A 20,042-nucleotide genomic window follows, 5' to 3' on the forward strand; every position below is an offset into this window, starting at 1 on the left:
ATAATCCTTTAGGTGAGTATATCTTATAAGCATGTTTTACCAAGCTGTTCCGATTCTAATGACACTGCTCAATCAGTTAGGAAGTGTTTATCTGATACACGTGTGCTTGAGGGTAACACATTCTGCAGCTTAACAACCATGACTGAGATTACAGTCAGCCACTCTACCACAAGGAGTCGCTAGAGTGCAACATGACAAGGCAGCCCTGTGTGACTTCCACCCATTCACCCTGGAAGAACTGAGACAAATTACTCTGCACAATGATGGATCCCTGGGCAGCATCAGTATGATGTAACCAGACAATTCATGAAGAAATGTAACAGATGGGAAGTTCAAGTCCCTATGAGACAACATGGTAGAATGAAGGGATGTCTTCAATAAGAAAGAGTGTAACAATAATACAGTGGGAATGAATGGTGGGTCAGTGGACATCAGAGGGGTGGAATGAAGATTAGTTCTAATGTGTGATGGACTTGGACTAACAGAAATTAATATTTATTATGTAAGAATATGTTCATGTTTGTAATGGTGGTCCTGTTAGTTGTGTTGTGTTTTCCTCCAGGCCTGCTTGGATGTCTGACAGGGTTTGGTCTTTACCAGGGATGGAGGCTGGGACCTGCTGGCAGCTCAGAGCAGGTGGAGGTGGGAACACAGAAGATGTTTGTATTCCCCTTTTGTTGTGTTGCCGCTCTGTTGTGTTGATGTCATGTAAATTGTTCTGTTGTCAATTGTGTTACTCACCTCAGGGTCTCCAGTCTACATTGTGGGTCCTTCAGCAGAGCAGAGAGCTTCTCCACTCCTGTATCCTTCAGGTCATTGTTACTCAGATCCAGTTCTTTCAGGTGTGAGGGGTTTGACTTCAGAGCTGAGACCAGAGAAGCACAGCCTTCCTCAGTGATTCCACAACCTGACAGTCTGGAGAGAGATTATCATCATGTCACAAACAGAATAATAGTTCAGAATAACATTAGAATATCCTCAATATATTACATCTTTGTCTTGTGAACTTGTATAATTAACATTGCCAATAAATGACACTAGAATGTAATTTACTATATAGAAAATCATCAGTGTTCTCTGTCGATAAAAATACTATAGATGTAAAAAAAATGTGTGTGTGTGTGAATGTGAAGATGGGAGTAGCAGGAATCTGTGGACATCAGAGGGTTGAAATGAAAAAAAGTTTGAATGGTTGATAAACCTGGAAAGTAGGACTGTAATGATAATTAGACTAAGTCAATGTATCTAGTAAAATCTGTTCTTTTATGGCCTTTGATTAGTCAATTATATTGCCAACTATCCTACATACAGTATATTTGGAAACTCTGAACAGAATCTCATGTTGAATCTAATCTAATTTGAATTATTTTATATTGGGGTCAAAATGACCCCGGTTGGTTTCACCATATAAATATAACACAAATGTCGTAATATGGGCTCAGAGTTGTCTTTCTCCATGTAAACATTCACTATGATTTAACATTTAAATAAAGCATATAGAATAGCCCTGAACATCGCATCTGTCTTTTCAAATAACACCATTTAAAATGTCAAAGACATACAGTTATTAACCAATCAGGACTATATAATTATGAGAGAGATAATTATGATGACACAAACAGAACAATAGTTCAGAATAATATTAGAATATGTCTCAGCCCCGAATGTATTGTGATCCCAGCGACGCCTCCTATTTAGAAAATCATCAGTGCTGTCATGTCAGTAAATATACTGTAGATGTAAAAGAGGGTTTGTGTTGGGGGGGGGGGTAATTTTGCATGACTGTACTTACAGAGCAGTTCTGCAGGTTTTGATCACTGGCAACAACCCCAGAAGACCTTTCTCTGATGTGGAGTATTTCTTCAGGTGAAACACATCAATCTCCTCTTCTGAAGTCAGTAACACAAAGACCAGAGCTGACCACTGTGCAGGTGACAGTTCTTCTCTGGAGAGATGTCCTGAACTCAGGTATCTTTGGATCTCCTCCACTAGAGAATGATCATTCAGTTCATTTAGACAGTGGAACAGATTGATGCACCTCTCTGAAGAGGGATTCTTCCTGATCTTCTCCTTGATGTACTTGATGGTTTCTTCATGGCTCTGTGAGCTGCTTCTGGTCTTTGTCAGACCTCGTAAATGCTTCTGATTTGACTCCAGTGAGAGACCCAGAAGGAAGCGAAGGAAAAGGTCCAGGTGTCCAGTCTTACTCTGGAAGGCTTCATCCACAGCAGTCTTGTGAAAATCTATTTCAGGTATTTTCCTGAACTTAGTTGTTAAGGAGTTTGATTGTTTTTGACCCATTCTGATTTTATTTTTGTTTTTGAATGAGAAAAACACATAGACAGCAGCTAGAAACTCCTGAATACTCAGATGGACAAAGCAAAACACCTTGTCCTGGTTCAGCCCACATACCTCTTTAAAGATCTCTGTACAGACTCCTGAGTACACTGATGCTTCATTGATATCAATGCCACACTCTTTCAGGTCTTCTTCATAGAAAATCAGATTGCCTTTCTGTAGCTGTTGAAAAGCCAGTTTTCCCAGTGTCAGAATGCTCTCTTTATTCCAGTGTGGATCTGTCTCTTTTTTCCCATCATACTTTACATTCCTGTGTGTGGACTGAAACACAAGGAAGTGTGAGTACATGACTGTTAGGGTCTTGGGCAGCTCTGCTTTATCATCTGTAGTCAACATGTACTCAAGGATTGTAGCAACGATCCAACAGAAGACTGGTATGTGACACATGATGTGGAGGCTCCTTGATGTCTTTATGTGTGAGATGATTCTGCTGGCCAGGTCCTCATCACTGAATCTCTTCCTGAAGTACTCCTCTTTCTGTGGGTCATTGAACCCTCTCACCTCTGTCACCAGGTCAACACACCCTGAAGGGATCTGATTGGCTGCTGCAGGTCTGGTAGTTATCCAGAGGAGAGCAGAGGGAAGCAGATTTCCCTTGATGAGGTTTGTCAGCAGCACATCCACTGAGGTTGACTCTGTGACATCACAACAGCTCTTGTTGTTCTGGAAGTCAAGGGGCAGTCGGCACTCATCCAGACCATCAAAGATGAACACAACTTTGTATTTGTTGTAGTTAGAGATTCTTGCTTTATTGGTTTCAACTGAGAAATTATTGATGAGTTGAATCAAACTGAGCTTATCCCCTTTCATTAAATTCAACTCCCTAAAAGGGAGGGGAAATACAAATTGGACATCCTGATTGGCTTTTCCTTCAGCCCAGTCCAGAATGAACTTCTGCACAGAGACTGTTTTTCCAATTCCAGCGACTCCCTTTGTCAGCACAGTTCTGATAGGTTTGTCTTGTCCAGGTGTGGGTTTGAAGATGTCATTACATTTGATTGCTGTCTCTGGTCTTGTTTGTTTCCTGGTTGTTGTCTCAATCTGTCTCACCTCATGTTCATTATTGACTCCTCCACTTCCACCCTCTGTGATGTAGAGCTCTGTGTAGATCTTATTGAGAAGTGTTGGGTTCCCTTGTTTAGCGATACCCTCAAATAAGCACTGACACTTCTTCTTCAGGTTAGATTTGAGATCATGTTGGTAAATCACAGCAAGTTCATCTGAAATAAATAACCCAAATTATATTAATGATGTTTCTATAAATGCTTTCCGTATTTTATCAATTAATAAATAACAAGATAATAATAAGAATATGAATGTTCCTTTAAATGACTGTATTGTAAGTAGGACGATATTGACAAAGAGTGATACTGTGATATTTATCATGATTATTGAAATATTAATTTAGATATTCTTAAACAAATGTAAAAACACTAAGGTTATGGGAAAACCCATCAAAATAGATTCATAACATATGAAAACATCTAGTTTTCTTACAACACAAGGGTTTATTTCAACAGACAGTCATATTGGACTGATAAAACATGAATAAATAAAGACCATGTCTACAGAACAGGACATGTTGTACTGGTGGTACAGAAGACCTGACAACCCTGTACAACTATTTAGAGTACCAGACATGCGGCAAACTGGGGATCAGGACTGCCATTTGTACTTGCATTTGTATTAATTGCACATTTATACATCCCATTTGTACACTATACTTAATTCATACATTATACTTAATACTTATATTATACTTAAAACATACATTATACTTAATACTTATATTATACTTAACACTTATATTATAGTTAATACCTATATTATACTTAATACTTATATAATACTTATATTATACTTAATAGTTATACGATACTTAATACTTGTGCATTTTCTACCCTCTTCCTTTTTGCACTTCTGGTTAGATGATACTACATTTTGTTGTACTGTACTTGTTGTACTGTTCAATGACAATGAAGTTGAATCTACACTGAAGAGCCAGAAAAACTAGTCCAGATGAGCCCATTCAAAATATATAGCAACGCCAGCCATGCACGTCATTGGTTGCATCTGCCAGTGCTTTGGGAGAACGTGACCAGCGTCAACTAGCAAGAATTGTTTCACACGATAGACCTGCAACACTGCCTCAAATAACATCTGCATTCAATGCTGGGCCCTCAACAAACATCAGCATGAGGACTGTGCAACGTTCCCTCATGGATAAAGGTGCTCCCATGGGAGACCTACCAAGTATTAGACTGGTGTACCAGGTTTTCTGGCACTTCAATGTAATCTAAAGTTTTTCTTAAGATATGCCCCTAAGTTAAGTAACTACAGTGGAGGAAGGCTTGTCACCTCTCAAACAGGGCCAGTCACAGGTATTGGCTTTTTAAACACAGTACTTAATCAACACTAAATCAACACTAAAAGCAAAATCATTTTGAAAACAAATGATCACATGGACACAGACTGTAAACTAGCTACACAAAGCTTTGTAAGCTTCCGCAAAAATACATCTGAACACTGTTAACTAGAAGAGTCTGGTGTTTCAGACTATGTAAAAGGTGCCTATTGTATTTCTAGGCAGCGCATTCATCATTTGAGATTTTTTGAACTGTTTAAATCTCAAATCTAGTGAAAAGTAATTTTCAATTTTTATATTGTGCAACGTGTTATTGCGATAGCGGTATTTAATCAACATATTGTGCACCTCTAATTGTAAGATATCTGTCTCGCGTCTCTTTCTTTCTTCTATGTTAAGTTCTTCAACGCAGAAGAGGTTGTTATATGTTGTTTAAAGGTCACAATAATGTTATTTGGAACATTAAAGTAAAGTCAGACAACTCTTACTTTTCTCCAGTGTGTCAGCAAGATCCTTCTGGTTCATGTTCCTCAGGACATGCAGTGTGATCTTCAGAGCCCCCTCTTTGGCATTGCTCTCCTGCTTCTCATCTTCAGGGTCCACACCTTCCTCATCCTCCCTCTGACTCTTAAATCCTTCTGGGAGATCTGAACTCAGCATTGTCTTAAACCTCTTTAACTCTTTCTTCACAAATATCATGATATTCTGTTCAAGTAACTGAAAGTGAAAAAATGAAATTGAAAAAGCTGAAATTAGACTGAATTAAAGTTAATTAAATATCAGAACAATATAAAAAAATGCATGAAAGATTGACAGGTTAACTTTACATGAGGTATACAGAAACAAATGTCCATAACAGGACCACATACACTGAATATAGAGGACAGGTCTGTTTGATGACTCTGGACAGATTGACCACTGAGAATCTCAGACTCTGATCTCTCCTGTTGGTCTCTGTAGACAAAACATGACATTACATCAACACTTCCAGAGTTTGTACAGACTCACACAGTTTTGTGCTTCCAATATCAAGAGTAACAACTTATTTTCAAAGAAAAAATAAATAAATGCTACTATTCATAATCCAACATTGACTATTGTAGCTCTGTAATAGAAACATGTGGGCTCTTAAATCCTGTTAACTCACAGTTAAAAAACATGTGTCAAAGAATTTAACTGGTTTGCATTTTTATTTTATTTTTTATATAATTTGTAAGTCTCTTTCCTTTTACAAGGCCACAATACAATTCTAAATCGGAAGTTACTAAAACCCATTTGTAAAAAAGGCATTGGAAGTCATTTAATGGGAATGGAATTTTAAAAAATGTACTATTTCTAACAAAAATAGATTACATGTACATTGGTGCCTCCTATGTGTGTGTTTGATACCGATAGCCGACCTTAGCTTCAATGCTGACATATTCATAATTTAATAAAAAACTATAATAAAGCCATCACAAAATAACAATTATATCGTACATATAGTTTTCTTAGCTTGGTGTTTCATATTGTATGTTTTATGAATTCCTCACCCTCTATATAACGTTTTAAATAATGTTTATCTGGTTCCTCAGTCTTTGTTTAGTTGTCTTGCTCTCTGTCAACTAACTGACTACTAGACAGGCTGGTGACTAGAGGGCTGCAGTGGGATTGGGTCCCGTGGGACCCAACCATAGACTGTAAAAAAAATGGACGCCGCCCTTTCGCTCTTTTCCATTGGTGAAAACTGAAGCCGCCAGTGTCCCGATACGGAGCTGACATCTTGGACTTGCGTCTGCGCAGATAGCGATCTTGGGACCAGTTCTGCGCAGTAGTTATGCGTCCAAGTACATTGAGTTGAATCAAGTACAGTACAACCTTTGCTTGTTAAACCTAGACGATATGTTATAGCCTAACTTACATCATGTTTAACCTTAATTTAGAATAGGCCTAATACAAAAATAATTGGTAACTTCTAGCTAACGATTACCTGCTAGCTTTTAACATGGCTATTAACGAGGCTTGTTGTCTTTTAGCTAACGTTAGCTAGCCCATTACATTTATTTACTAATTAAATAGCTTATAAATCTAACTTACCGAAAAAAATTCAAAGATCGATTGGAAATGCCAGATTGGTTAGCACAATGTACTGCAGAACAACCCATTATGTCCGTGTGAAATTATATCAATTATAGAAATTTAGAGATTAAATGTAAAGTTCCAATCTCCTTAGTCCTCCAAAGATTCAGTGGCTCCTCGGCTCAGATAGCTGTCAATCACAGCTGTGAATCACAACGTCACACCACCGTTTTTAGAGCATTAAATAACTAACTAAAAACCAACTTATTTTAAAAACAAACTCTTGAATTTACATTAGCGTGATACAAACTACAGTAAATGACAGAAACCAGCTTCGGAAAAAATTTATTTGAAGGGTAATTTAATTGTTTCGTTGGTCTAGCGTCCCATTGAATAACATGGTGAGGGTGGGGTTTATGACCTATACTGGGACCACTCACCAGGGGGCGATCGAGACGTTTTGGCTTCACTTTTCAGGGCTTGTGCGGCACGCTTGGACCCAACGCAAACCTCGCGGGAGCGGGCGGTTTGAACTCTGCTGCGGGTGGGAATGGGGGCGGCAAAAAAAAACCACTGCAGGGTCGGAAGTTGTGATCGGTTGCATAGTGACATGATGGAGATGTCAATAAATGATGTGGAAAAGAACCTCAAACAAGGTATTTACAGCACAAAACCCAAGCAAGGCAAGTCTGACATTTGGAGAAGTTTTTCAATTGTTTGTGATAAAGATGGAAAGGAACTGAACTTCGTTCATTGTGACAAATGTGCAAAAATACTAATCTACAATGGGCACAAATCCGGCACGTCTGGGTTGAAGCGACACACCTGCTCTGTTCTACCCGGTCAAAGTAAGCTGGTTTTCAAGGATAAACAACATCTCCCTACACACATTAAACAAGAAACTACAGAGAAATGTGTGGAATTGTGCTGTCTAGACATAAGGCCATTTGACTTTGTCGCCGGGAAAGGCTTTGTTGATTTATCGCAACACTTAGTTGACCTCGGCGCTAAATATGGCAGATTTGATGTAAAATATGTTTGACCTCATCCAACCACTGTATCCAGACATGTCGAGGGGTGAGCCCAAGTACTGCAGGCGTCAGTGGCAGTGGAGATAAAGCCTATCATTGAAACATATGGATGTGCCATCACAACAGATATATGGACGGAGGATTACCATAAAACATTCATATCCAGCACCATCCATTATACAAACAACAACTTCGACCTCGTTTCCAGGGTGTTATTCGCGGCTCCCTTTGAGAGTGGTGTATCAAAAACAGGGGAGAATTTCAGGAGCCTGCTGTTCCAGAAACTCTGTGAATTTGGAATAGATGCGTCACTTCTATCTGGCCGTGTTGTGTTTGTCACTGAACGTGGAACCACCAGGCTGAACTGCAACGCACACATCCTGAACGTCACCCTATCAAGTGCATTTCCACCAGACGTGTTGGCTGAAAGTACTGAGCTGTCTGAACTGTTGACCAGTGCAAAAAAACTGGTGAAATATTTCAAACATTCAGGTCTGCAAAACAGCTTGAAGATATACCTCAAGCAATCCATCAAGACAAGATGGAATTCAAATTATGAAATACATTAATTCGTTAACGTTGTTTATTTTATGTTACTTATTAGTGTTGTTTTTTTTAGTACAGCTTCTCGTTGCCATTTGTTAATTAGGTCAAGAGGCGTGATGATGCCAGACAGTGTTGTGTTGAGCAGGCTGTTTTTCATGTAGCCTAGTTTATCATATTGTTATTTATTTTATTTTATTTTTTGCAAAGCAGTTATTTGCCATGTGATGGTGCAAAGTTTTTGATAAAAACGAAATTATATAGCCTAATATATATAATAGGTAGAGTTTGTAGATAACTGGCCTTCTTTTTGGGACTCTCCCAGAAATAGGGCCAGGCCTGATCTGCTGAGGAGCGACGGACTCCATCCTAGCTGGAGTGGTGCTCTTCTTTTGTCTAGGAACATTCACAGGAGTCTCACTCCTATAGCTTTAACATGAGATAGGGTGCAGGTCAGGCTGCAGGCTGTTAGCCAGCCTGCTAGCATAGTGGAGTCTGTCAATAGCATAGCCAGAGTAGTTAGTACAGCTTTACCTATTGCCACTGTGACTCGTTCCAGGCTGAGAAAAGTTAAACAAGGTAGTGCTAACAAAAACAACCTTATTAAGATAAAGCCTTCCTCCACCTCGGTCAAAAATAAAAATAATTGTATCACTTCGCATCTCAAAATGGGACTCCTAAATATTAGATCTCTTGCTCCAAAGGCAGTTGCGGTAAATGAATTAATCTCTGATCATAAACTAGATGCTATTGGTTTATGTGAAACGTGGCTAAAGCCTAAAGAATTCACTGCCTTAAATGAGGCCTCTCCTCCTGGCTATACTAGTGATCATATCCCTCGTGCATCCCGAAAAGGAGGGGGTGTCGCTAATATTTATGACAGTAAATATAAACTTACTCTCAAACATATCACAGAGTTTCATTCTTTCGAAGTTTTACTCATGAAAGTTAACCAGGCCGATAAATCATTTTACATAGCTACTATTTATAGGCCCCCCGGGCCATACACATTGTTCCTCAATGAGTTTCCAGAATTCTTGTCTAACCTTGTAGTCATGGCAGATAGTATTCTAATTTTTGGCGATTTCAATATCCATATGGAAAACCCCCATGATCCTCTTCAAAAAGCCTTTCAAGCCATAATCGACTCAATGGGTTTCATCCAACATGTCTCAGGTCCAACACATTGCCACAATCATACCTTAGATTTAGTCCTGTCACGAGAAATAGATATTGTAGATCTAATAATTTACCCCCAAAATCCTGGATTATCGGATCACTGTCTTATTACATTTACCGTTAAAACAAGAAATTCACTTGCCCCCCAAACAATGAGTTTCAAAAGCCGTACTATAAATTCTCGGATTACAAATAAATTCCTTGATATTCTTACTAGTTCGCTCTTAAATGACAGAGTAAATAAATCTGTAAACGATCAAATCGAGGATCTAAACTCAATACTGCGAAATACATTAGACATAGTTGCACCACTAAAAACTAAAGAAATACGCAACAAGAAACTTGCTCCTTGGTACACCGACAATACTAGAGCACTTAAGCAAGCCTCCAGAAAATTGGAGCGAAAGTGGCGCTCCACCAAGTTGGAAGTATTTAGACTAGCCTGGATAGACAGTACAGTACAATACCGAAAATCACTCACGTCTGCTCGATCAGCTTATTTCTCCAACCTGATTGAGGCGAACAAAAACAATCCAAAATTTCTCTTTGATACAGTTGCAAAGTTAACAAAAAAGCAAAGCTTAGCATGTGAAGTGGGTCTTCACTTTAGTTGTAATGAATACATGAACTACTTTGATGAAAAGATCGTCACCATTAGAAAAAAAATAACTGAATCCCTAAATAGTTATGGTCCTAAAAATCTCGGTTGTCCAGAAAATTTCCGGAGCCTCCCTGATCAGGTGTCAATGGGGACACTTGAGTTTTTTGATACCGTATCGCTCGACACATTTACAAAATTTGTAATGAGTTCTAAACCCACAAACTCTCAGCTAGACCCGATTCCTACAAAATTACTTAAGGAGTTATTTCCTGTGCTAGGTCAGCCAATGCTGAACATAATAAATTGCTCCCTTTCCTCCGGATGCGTACCAAACTCACTAAAAATTGCGGTAATTAAGCCTCTTCTAAAAAAATCTAATCTAGATCCCGACATATTAAACAATTATAGGCCAATATCGAACCTCCCGTTCCTCTCAAAAATCTTAGAAAAATGTGTTTCCCAACAACTGAATGCCTTCCTAAAGACAAAAAACATTTATGAAATATTCCAGTCTGGTTTTAGATCCCATCATAGTACTGAGACTGCACTCGTGAAGGTAACAAATGACCTTCTAATGGCCTCAGACAAAGGTTCCGCATCCGTCCTGTTGCTTCTTGATCTTAGTGCTGCTTTTGACACTATTGATCACTCCCTTCTCTTAGAGAGACTGGAAACCAATATTGGGCTACGTGGACATGTTCTAGCCTGGTTTAAATCTTATTTATCTGAAAGATATCAGTTCGTTAGTGTGGATGGCATATCCTCTGACAAGTCAAAGGTATGCTTTGGAGTTCCTCAAGGCTCGGTTCTGGGCCCATTACTTTTCTCACTATACATGCTCCCTCTGGGCGATGTAATCCGAAATCACAATATTAACTTTCACTGTTATGCTGATGACACACAGTTATATATTTCAATGAAGCATGGAGAAGCCCCTAAATTAGCTATTTTGGAAGCATGCGTTTCAGATATTAGGAAGTGGATGACAGAGAACTTCTTGCTCTTAAACTCAAATAAAACAGAAATGCTCCTTTTAGGACCCAAAAAACAAATAGCGTTGTTAGCAGATCTCACTGTGAACCTCGACGGCTGCATGGTCGTATCCCAAAAAACTGTAAAAAACCTTGGCGTTACCCTTGACCCTGACCTCTCCTTTGAAGAACATATAAAATATGTCTCAAGAGTTGCTTATTTTCATCTTCGAAACATCGCAAAAATTAGAAACTTCCTATCAAAAACTGATGCAGAAAAATTAATCCATGCTTTCGTTACTTCTAGATTAGATTACTGCAATGCTCTTATCTCTGGTTATCCAGACAAATTAATAAATAAACTTCAATTAGTGCTGCACACAGCTGCTAGAATCCTAACTAGAACAAAAAAATCTGAACACATTACTCCTGTCCTGGCGTCCTTACATTGGCTGCCTGTTAGGGTTAGGGCTGATTTTAAGGTTTTACTCTTAACCTATAAATCAATACATGGACTTGCTCCTACTTACCTTGCTGAAATGATCCAGCCATATATACCTACACGTAACCTTAGATCGCAAGACGCAGGCCTTGTTAGGGAGTTTTTCCTAGCCACTGAAATTCAACACTACTGTTGTTTGCTCCTTGGGGTTTAAGGCCGGGTGTCTCTGTAAAGCACTTTGTGACAACTGCTGTTGTAAAAAGCGCTTTATAAATAAATTTTGATTGATTTTTTGATTGATTATATAATAAAAAAGGTTCTGGGTTCAGGCTAACTGCTTTCAGACATGGTTTCTGCACATGTACACCAGGACCATTGCTATTATTGAAACTCTTTAATAATAGCAATACAAATACGCGTTTTTTCCTGCAGGACGGGAGAAGACACAAACTCAATGCATCTCTATTATTGTGCGGAAATAATTTTTTTTTTTTTTTGCAGGTGCGGGCGGGATTGGACATACATATTGCAGGTGTGGGAGGGATTGGACATACATATTGCAGATGCGGGTGGGATTGGACATACATATTGCAGGTGTGGGAGGGATTGGACATACATATTGCAGGTGTGGGAGGGATTGGACATACATATTGCAGATGCGGGTGGGATTGGACATACATATTGCAGGTGTGGGAGGGATTGGACATACATATTGCAGGTGCAGGAGGGATTGGACATACATATTGCAGGTGCGGGCGGGATTGGACATACATATTGCAGGTGTGGGAGGGATTGGACATACATATTGCAGGTGTGGGAGGGATTGGACATACATATTGCAGGTGCAGGTGGGATTGGACATACATATTGCAGGTGCAGGAGGGATTGGACATACATATTGCAGGTGTGGGCAGGAGTGTAACACATATGTTGCGGGTGCCGGCGGTAATGGTCAGAAATTCGGCGGAAGTGGGATGAAGAAAAGTCCCGTGCAAAGTTCTAATGGTGAGAACAACAGTAGAGTGAGAGCGGGTTAATCAACTACTAGAGTAAGTGACTCCCTCTGCTGGACGAGACAAGACAAACACCTCTTGCAAATGACTAAGAATATACAGAACTTCATGTTCTCCCACATTACTGGTTGATAACACAGGGAACCCAAAACAGGCTTGAGACCTATAAATGAAGATTACAAATGCCCATAATGTTGAATACGTATCAAGAACACAAACCAAACTTTTTTGAGTTTATTACTATAATGCATTATATTCCCATTGTACCAGCTTCATTTAATGCATTTCAATAAATACAGTGACAAACGTTTTGTAATTAATCTTAATTAATTACCATGGCATAATGTATAATGCAGGTTAACCATTTCCATGATCTATATCTATGCAATGGTATAAATTATGTAATAGCATGGTGTTATTAATGGTAGGACCATCATATTTTAAGTCCAACAGTGTCATACATTTCCATAATTCAGACTCATCCATGTTATTAGTGGAAGTACCTTAGTAGGACCAAATGTTTTCCATATTTATAAGGGTAGACTTTCATAGTAAAAGTTTTATAAAACAGGAAAAGTCATTATGGATAATAAAAACAACACTGAGAGACGTAAAAACGTAAAAATTATCTTACCAGTGTTTATATTATGATGTTTTTAATGTCATCTTCATACATGTTTTTGTTAAATGTATTTAATTTATTAAGATGTTGTTTGCCTGTAATGTATTTTTCATTAAATGTTGAACCCAGGAAGATTAGCTGTTGTTGTGGCAATCAGATAATGGAAACATAATAAACAAATAAGAAACAATGTTGAAAATCACTGACCATGACCCATGAGTTTGTATTACCTTTGATCAGTAGAGAAGTCTCCCTCTCTGAATAGTATAGGGTGACGCATAGACTGGTTACTCTTCATGGACACACAGCTGGGTACAGGAGATGCTGGTCCCTTTATATGGTCCCTGAAAATGATACAGTTAAATACAAAACAGCAGACAGTTTTTGTTCATATTGGACTTTCTTAGTAGTGATTGTTGTATTCGGACACAGTGAGTCTGTGTCTCTTTATGGACCCTATAATTAATAATGAAGGAGGACCCAGAGTGTTTTGTATATGGTGGACTTAGAGGTGATTGGTGTTTTGAACCAAAAAAAAATCTTTGACTCTTAACTGTCTTGTGTAAATGTTAAAATAAGGTCATATTGAATTTGTAATTGAGGATGCAATTATTATTGAAAAATCAATAATTATTACACACATGAAAAGTGTAAATTAACAATAGGAAGATTATACTGATATGTCATACATGATCCTCTTGGTACCCTAGGCCTTTTAGCCTCTTATAGTAGACCATTTGTTAAGAATCTTGGTTTTATCTTTGATAGCGCCTTCAAACTTGATAAGCAAATTAATCTAGCAGTGAAATCTAGCTTCTTTCAGCTAATACTTTTGGCAAAGGTTAAGGTCTTTAAGGTTTTAAACAGATTGGCCCCTTTATATCTGTATGAACTTCTACATCGTCATTCTCCAGCCTGAGCACTGAGGTCAGCTAACCAGGTATTTCTAGTTGTCCCAAAAGCCAGGCTAAAAACTAGAGGGGATGGAGCTGTTTCGGTGGGTGGTCTCATTCTCTGGAATAGCCTACCACTGCATATTCCAAAAGCCCAGACTATACACACTTTTAAGTCATTGATAAAGACGCACCTTTTTACTCTGGCTTTTAATCTTAGCTGAGTTGGCATTAAATGTCTGTGCTGCTATTTTGTCTGTGTCTTGTTATGTGTAACTACATAATTTTTTACCAGTACATTTCATATATTTTGTATACTTTCATATTTTGTCCTGTACAGCCCTTTGGTCAGTGACAGTTGTTTTAAATGTTCTTTATAAATAAAGTTGAAATTGACATTTAGAAAGTGTAGTTTAACAACTGAATGATTACAATAAAACACCCATTGCATCAATATTAAATACAAAACTGTATTTCAAACATTAATATACAGATACACCAGTACCTTGAACATAGCAAAACAAATTGTATGTCTTATGAATTCCATACCTTCTAAATAAAGGTTTAAATAATGTTTATCTGATTCCTCAGTCTTTGTTTAGTTTTCTTGCTCTCGGTCAACTAACTGACTACTAAACAGGCTGGTGAGAACAACAGTAGAGCGAGAGCGGGTTAATCAACTACTAGAGTAAGTGGCTCCCTCTGCTGGCCGAGACAATACCTCTTGTAAATTACTAAGAATATACAGCACTTCATGTTCTCCCATATTACTGGTTGATAACACAGGGAACCCAAAACGGGCTTGGGTCCTATAAATGAAGATAACAAATGCCCATAAAGCTGAATACGTATCAATAACACAAACCAACTATTTTGACATTTGTGGGTTTATTAATATAATGCATTACGCTCCATTTGTCCCAGCTTCATTGAATGCATCTTAATAATTATGGTAACATACTTTTTGCTATTCATCTTAATTATTAATTACCATTGTACAATGTACAATGCAGGTTAACCATTTCCATGATCCAAATCTATACAACGGTATAGATAAATAAATAAATGATGCAATATCATGGTGGTATTAATGGTAGGTCCATCATATTTTAAGTCCAACGCCATGATACATTTACATAATTCAGACTCATTCATATTATTAGTGGAAGCACCTTAGTAGGACCAAATGTTTTCCATATTAATAAGGGTAGACTTTCATAGTAAAAGCTTTATAAATCAGGAGAAGTAATTATGGATAATAAAAACACTGAAAATCACTGACATTGACCCATGAGTTAGTATTACCTTTGATCAGTAGAGAAGTTTCCCTCTCTGAATAGTATAGGGTGACGCATAGACTGATCACTCTTCATGGACACACAGCTGGGTACAGGAGATGCTGGTCCCTTTATATGGTCCCTGAAAATGATACAGTTAAAAACAAAAAAGCAGAGGGTTTTTGTTCATAGTGGACTTTCTTAGTAGTGATTGGTGTATTTGGACACAGTGATTCTGTGTCTCTTTCTGGACCCTATAATTAATAATGGAGGAGGACCCAGAGTGTTTTGAATATGGTGGACTTAGGATTGATTGGTGGGTTTGAACCAACTAAGAATCTTTGACACTTAACTGTTTTGTGTAAATGTTAAAATAAGATCATATTGATTTTGTAATTGAGTTTATAATAATTATTAAAAAACATGCACATCAATAAGTATTACACACATGAAAAGTGTAAGTTAACATTGATAAATATTATACTGATATAATACACATTTTGAAAGTGCAGTTTAACAACTGACTGATTACACTAAAACACCCATTGCATCAATATTAAAGACAAACCATTATTTCAAACATTAATAAACAGATACACCAGTACCTAGACATAGCTGTTAGGTCCTCGCAACGCCCTGACACCAGCCTCCCGCGCCCTCTGCCCGGTACCACTGCGCCCTCACGGCAGCTCTCATTCAAGGTCACAATCACTGGAATACTAACACCTGCGTCTCAGTGTTTCCCTTTGCCTAGCGACCGAGCTAACTACTGTTGTCCCTACCGGTTGTTATTCTCTCCCCTTGCCCTGTTCCTGTCTGTCTCCGTGTCTAGCCTGCCTTCTGAGCTGCCTGCCTGCCCAGTGGACTATTCTGCCAAGCCTGCCCGTACCGTCGCCTTCTCGAACTGTCAACCGGATACCGAACCCCTGCCCGTCCATCTCGTTGTGATTCTTGCTTCAGCCCTCTTGTTCCGTAAAAATAAATCAGACGGTTGCGATCCGCAATTGGAACCTCATCCCTTGGTCCGAGTGTTCATTAAAATAGCAAAACATATCGTATGTTTTATGAATTCCGCACCTTCTGTATAACGATTTAAATTATGTTTATCTGGTTCCTCAGCCATTGTTTAGTTGCCTTGCTCAAAAGCCCATATGTTGAATACGTATCTAGAACACAAACCAAACTATTTTGACTTTTGTGGGTTTATTAATAAAATGCATTGTACTCCCATTGTACCAGCTTCATTTAATGCATCTTAGGGAAAATATTCAGTCACTTTCCTACACTGACCTCAGATGTGGAAACCCATTCTCAAACCAAATTAATATCATTTTACCTCTTAGCTGTGGTGTCATGCTCCCCAAAAATACTTATTTTAGAGGCAGAGGCCCCCTCCTCCCTCTCCCCAGAGAGACTCATTTTAGAGGCAGTCCCCTCTTCTCTCTCTATCTGATTAGACCTGTAAGCACATAATGGAGAGAAACACACTTCCTGGATCAATACTCAAAGACTAGAAGTCACAATGTCTGGATCAAATACAAACTGAAGAATAACAAGCATTACTATAATCAAAGAAATACCACTAAATAACAAACACATAATTAAATTATGCTTTAACTTTAACTTGGGTTTTACTGACAACAAATCAACCCCTTTGAGAACGTGGACTGACTAATTACATTGAAGTTACAACAACTTACCTTAACACTGATACTGACTTACTCTAAATGATCACTCTCTCTGGTTTGTTCTTTGATGAATCATTATGAAACAATTTGTCTTCTCTTTTTCAGTTCAAATAATAAAAAATATATATAACTCTTCAACGTCAAATCAAAATGGATCCTGTGCAGGAACTTTACTTTCAGTTTCAGCTTTGCTCACTGACCTGCGTCCAAACATGTATTACATAAGTCAACAGTAGGAGGAGCTAACAGACATTTGAAGTCAATGCGGTATCTGTTTTAGTAACCTTGGTTTGGTCATGTTTGTGACATGTAAATTACATTCAGTGTAATGGAGATACAACAGAAGCAGTATTGTTGGTGCTGTACATTATAAGTTGTTACTTATTGGCCACATCAAGTATATAAAGATGTATAGTGAATATAAATGTAGGCTGACTTGCTATGCTGAGCAGGATTAAAACATTGATAATGACCTACTTAGGAGACACTCTCTCTGTTTAGCTCTATTATCATTAAAAACGACTTCCTTCACTTTCTTTGTAGATAAAAATAGCAGACGTTAGCTTAAACGCTAACATATATTTCTAAATTAATAAAACTATAAAAACGCACTCACAAAATAACAATTATATAATCTCCTTAGCTTGGTATTTCATATCGTATATTTTATGTATTCATCACCTTCTATGTAAAGTTTTAAATAATGTTAATCTGGTTCCTCAGACTTTGTTTAGTTTTCTTCCTCTCTGTCAACTGACTACCAGACAGGCTGGTGAGAACAACAGTAGAGTGAGAGCGGGTTAATCAACTACTACAGTAAGTGGCTCCCTCTGCTGGCCGAGACAAGAACAACACCTGTTGTAAATTACTAGGAATACACAGTATATGGTGTGTCTAAGTTTGTGCATGTTTTTTTTATTCTGCTTGTGTGTGTGAGTGTGTTTTTGTGTGTGTATAATAAGAATGATGATGTCTAATGTTGTGTCTTGGTCTCATCCATCAGATATCTGTGATCTCACACTGGACCCAAACACAGTAAACCGAACCTCTCTCTGTCTGAGGAGAACAGAAAGGTGACATGGAGGAGAGAGGAGCAGCCGTATCCTGATCACCCAGAGAGATTTGAGGACTGGGAACAGGTTTAGTGTAGAGAGGGTCTGTCTGGACGCTGTTACTGGGAGGTAGAGTGGAGTGGGAGAGGGGCTGAGATAGGAGTGACATATAAAGGAATCAACAGCAGAAGAGGTGGTGACTGTTGTCTTGGATACAATGACAAGTCCTGGAGTCTGGACTGTTATGATGAACGTTACTCTGTCAGTAACAATAATAAGACAACAGTCCTACCTGTCACCTCCACAGACTCCCAGAGTAGGAGTGTATCTGGTCTGGCCAGCCGGCACTCTGTCCTTCTACAGGGTCTCCTCTGACACACTGACCCACCTGTACACATTCAACACCACATTCACTGAGCCCCTCTATCCAGGGTTTAGGGTTAATTACTCCTCAGTGTCTCTGTGTCAGATGGTCCCTGTGTCAAACACAACATGTTTCACTCTAATCATGGTCATGTTCAGTAGGACAATGTAGTAAAACACTGATAATAACTCTGTAGTATTGGGTAAATATATATGATTGTAAATATCTCTCATTAAACACCACTGAAGATGTAACCTGTAAACTGTAGAATGTTTATTTGTTGACAAAACATTCCTGCTTCTGTAATGTTTTCAAGACTGAGTGTGTGTGTGTGCATATGCTGTAAATACTTGACTAAACACAGACCACCAAAGCCATTGGATTGATGTGACAGTTGACCGTCCAACAACAGAAACTTAGTAAACCCCCTCCTGTTAACTGATCTACTAACCATGAAGAAAGAGAACCGTGTAGCACACCAGGTGAACATGAACAGATATGTTACGAACACCTCCCGGGGGAGGGAACACAACACCCTGCCGCTCATCAACTCCCTGTGAAGTGGCCAAAACGTGGGGTAGTGTGTGCTAAAAATGAGGTCGGACAACCAGGCTTGTAGGCTTAACCCAATGTCTTAGGGATTTAATGAATGTATGAATGAATGAAAATGACACAAACGATAACATAAACACCAAGGAAAGAGGGCAGCAGGTAGCAGGGTTAGGAGTAGGGCAATGGGCAATGTCAAATCAAAGTAAACAAATACAAAAAGACCCTGAACTTCCCTACACCTCTAAACCTGCCTGTTCCCCCACTCAGACTGGGACGGTGCTTGTAGTGTATAGAAGTTCAGGTTTATTCCTTCACACCAAGTCTTACCACAAAACAGTGAGTTCTCTTATTAAAGGCCTCACACACTGTGTCCTCTTATTAAAGGCCTCGACTACCACCTGAAAACGACAAGTAAATAGTTTTAAGTGCATTTCACAGGTTTCACCCTTTTAATATATCACTATTGCATACCATGTGATATAATCTCATTCTACTCAACTACTCTTTTTCAGCTGGATTACATAGGAAATGGCGGTGTCTTGCAGTTGCACCTTCAGTATCTCTTTCTGGGTTATCTTTATGTTTGACTGGGTATTGGCAGCTATTTCTTGTACATGTGGGCTGTAGGTCATGGCTGAGATCCAGTCCACATCATGTTCTTTCTGATTTTCAACTGCATTGAATATTGCAACTAGCGCCTGGGGGCCGAGAAGTGCAAAGCAACATTACAAAGAATGAAACACTTTTACAAAGCTCGAGATAAAATTACATTTTGGAAAACATTTTAACTACCATAAAACACAAATGCATGGGCTAAACACTTTTACCAAGGACAAAACCAATTAACATTTTAGAAAACAAATTAACAAGACGCAAAACACTTACCAGTCCCGAAACAAATTTACAAATGACAGATTCTTCACGGAAAGGGAATGTACCACATACCAGAAGTGATGAGGTGAAAGCGGGTGATAGCTGGTATTAGCGTCATGCAGGCAACATTAGAGATTCCGTAGCAACAATAAGACTTCCG

At 38.6% G+C, this 20,042-nt stretch overlaps 2 protein-coding genes across 2 annotated transcripts in view; one reads left to right on the forward strand and one right to left on the reverse strand.

Moving 5' to 3' along the window:
• LOC117595278 (NLR family CARD domain-containing protein 3-like) overlaps positions 1-20,042 on the forward strand; it is a 495,319-nt gene that overhangs the window by 445,689 nt on the left and 29,588 nt on the right. The window lies entirely within an intron of this gene.
• On the reverse strand, positions 1,789-17,209 carry LOC117595281 (NLR family CARD domain-containing protein 3-like). The gene is made up of 7 exons (XM_034295474.1): positions 17,054-17,209; positions 16,690-16,812; positions 15,382-15,507; positions 13,414-13,527; positions 5,593-5,677; positions 5,212-5,440; positions 1,789-3,578 (listed from the first exon to the last, which is right to left on the reverse strand). Exons 2-7 carry the CDS (start codon positions 16,770-16,772, stop codon positions 1,789-1,791), a joined length of 2,427 nt encoding a protein of 808 aa, XP_034151365.1. The 5' UTR covers positions 16,773-16,812; positions 17,054-17,209.

Source organism: Esox lucius, chromosome 11, assembly GCF_011004845.1.
Source record: "Esox lucius isolate fEsoLuc1 chromosome 11, fEsoLuc1.pri, whole genome shotgun sequence".
NCBI classification, from domain to species: Eukaryota; Metazoa; Chordata; class Actinopteri; order Esociformes; family Esocidae; genus Esox; species Esox lucius.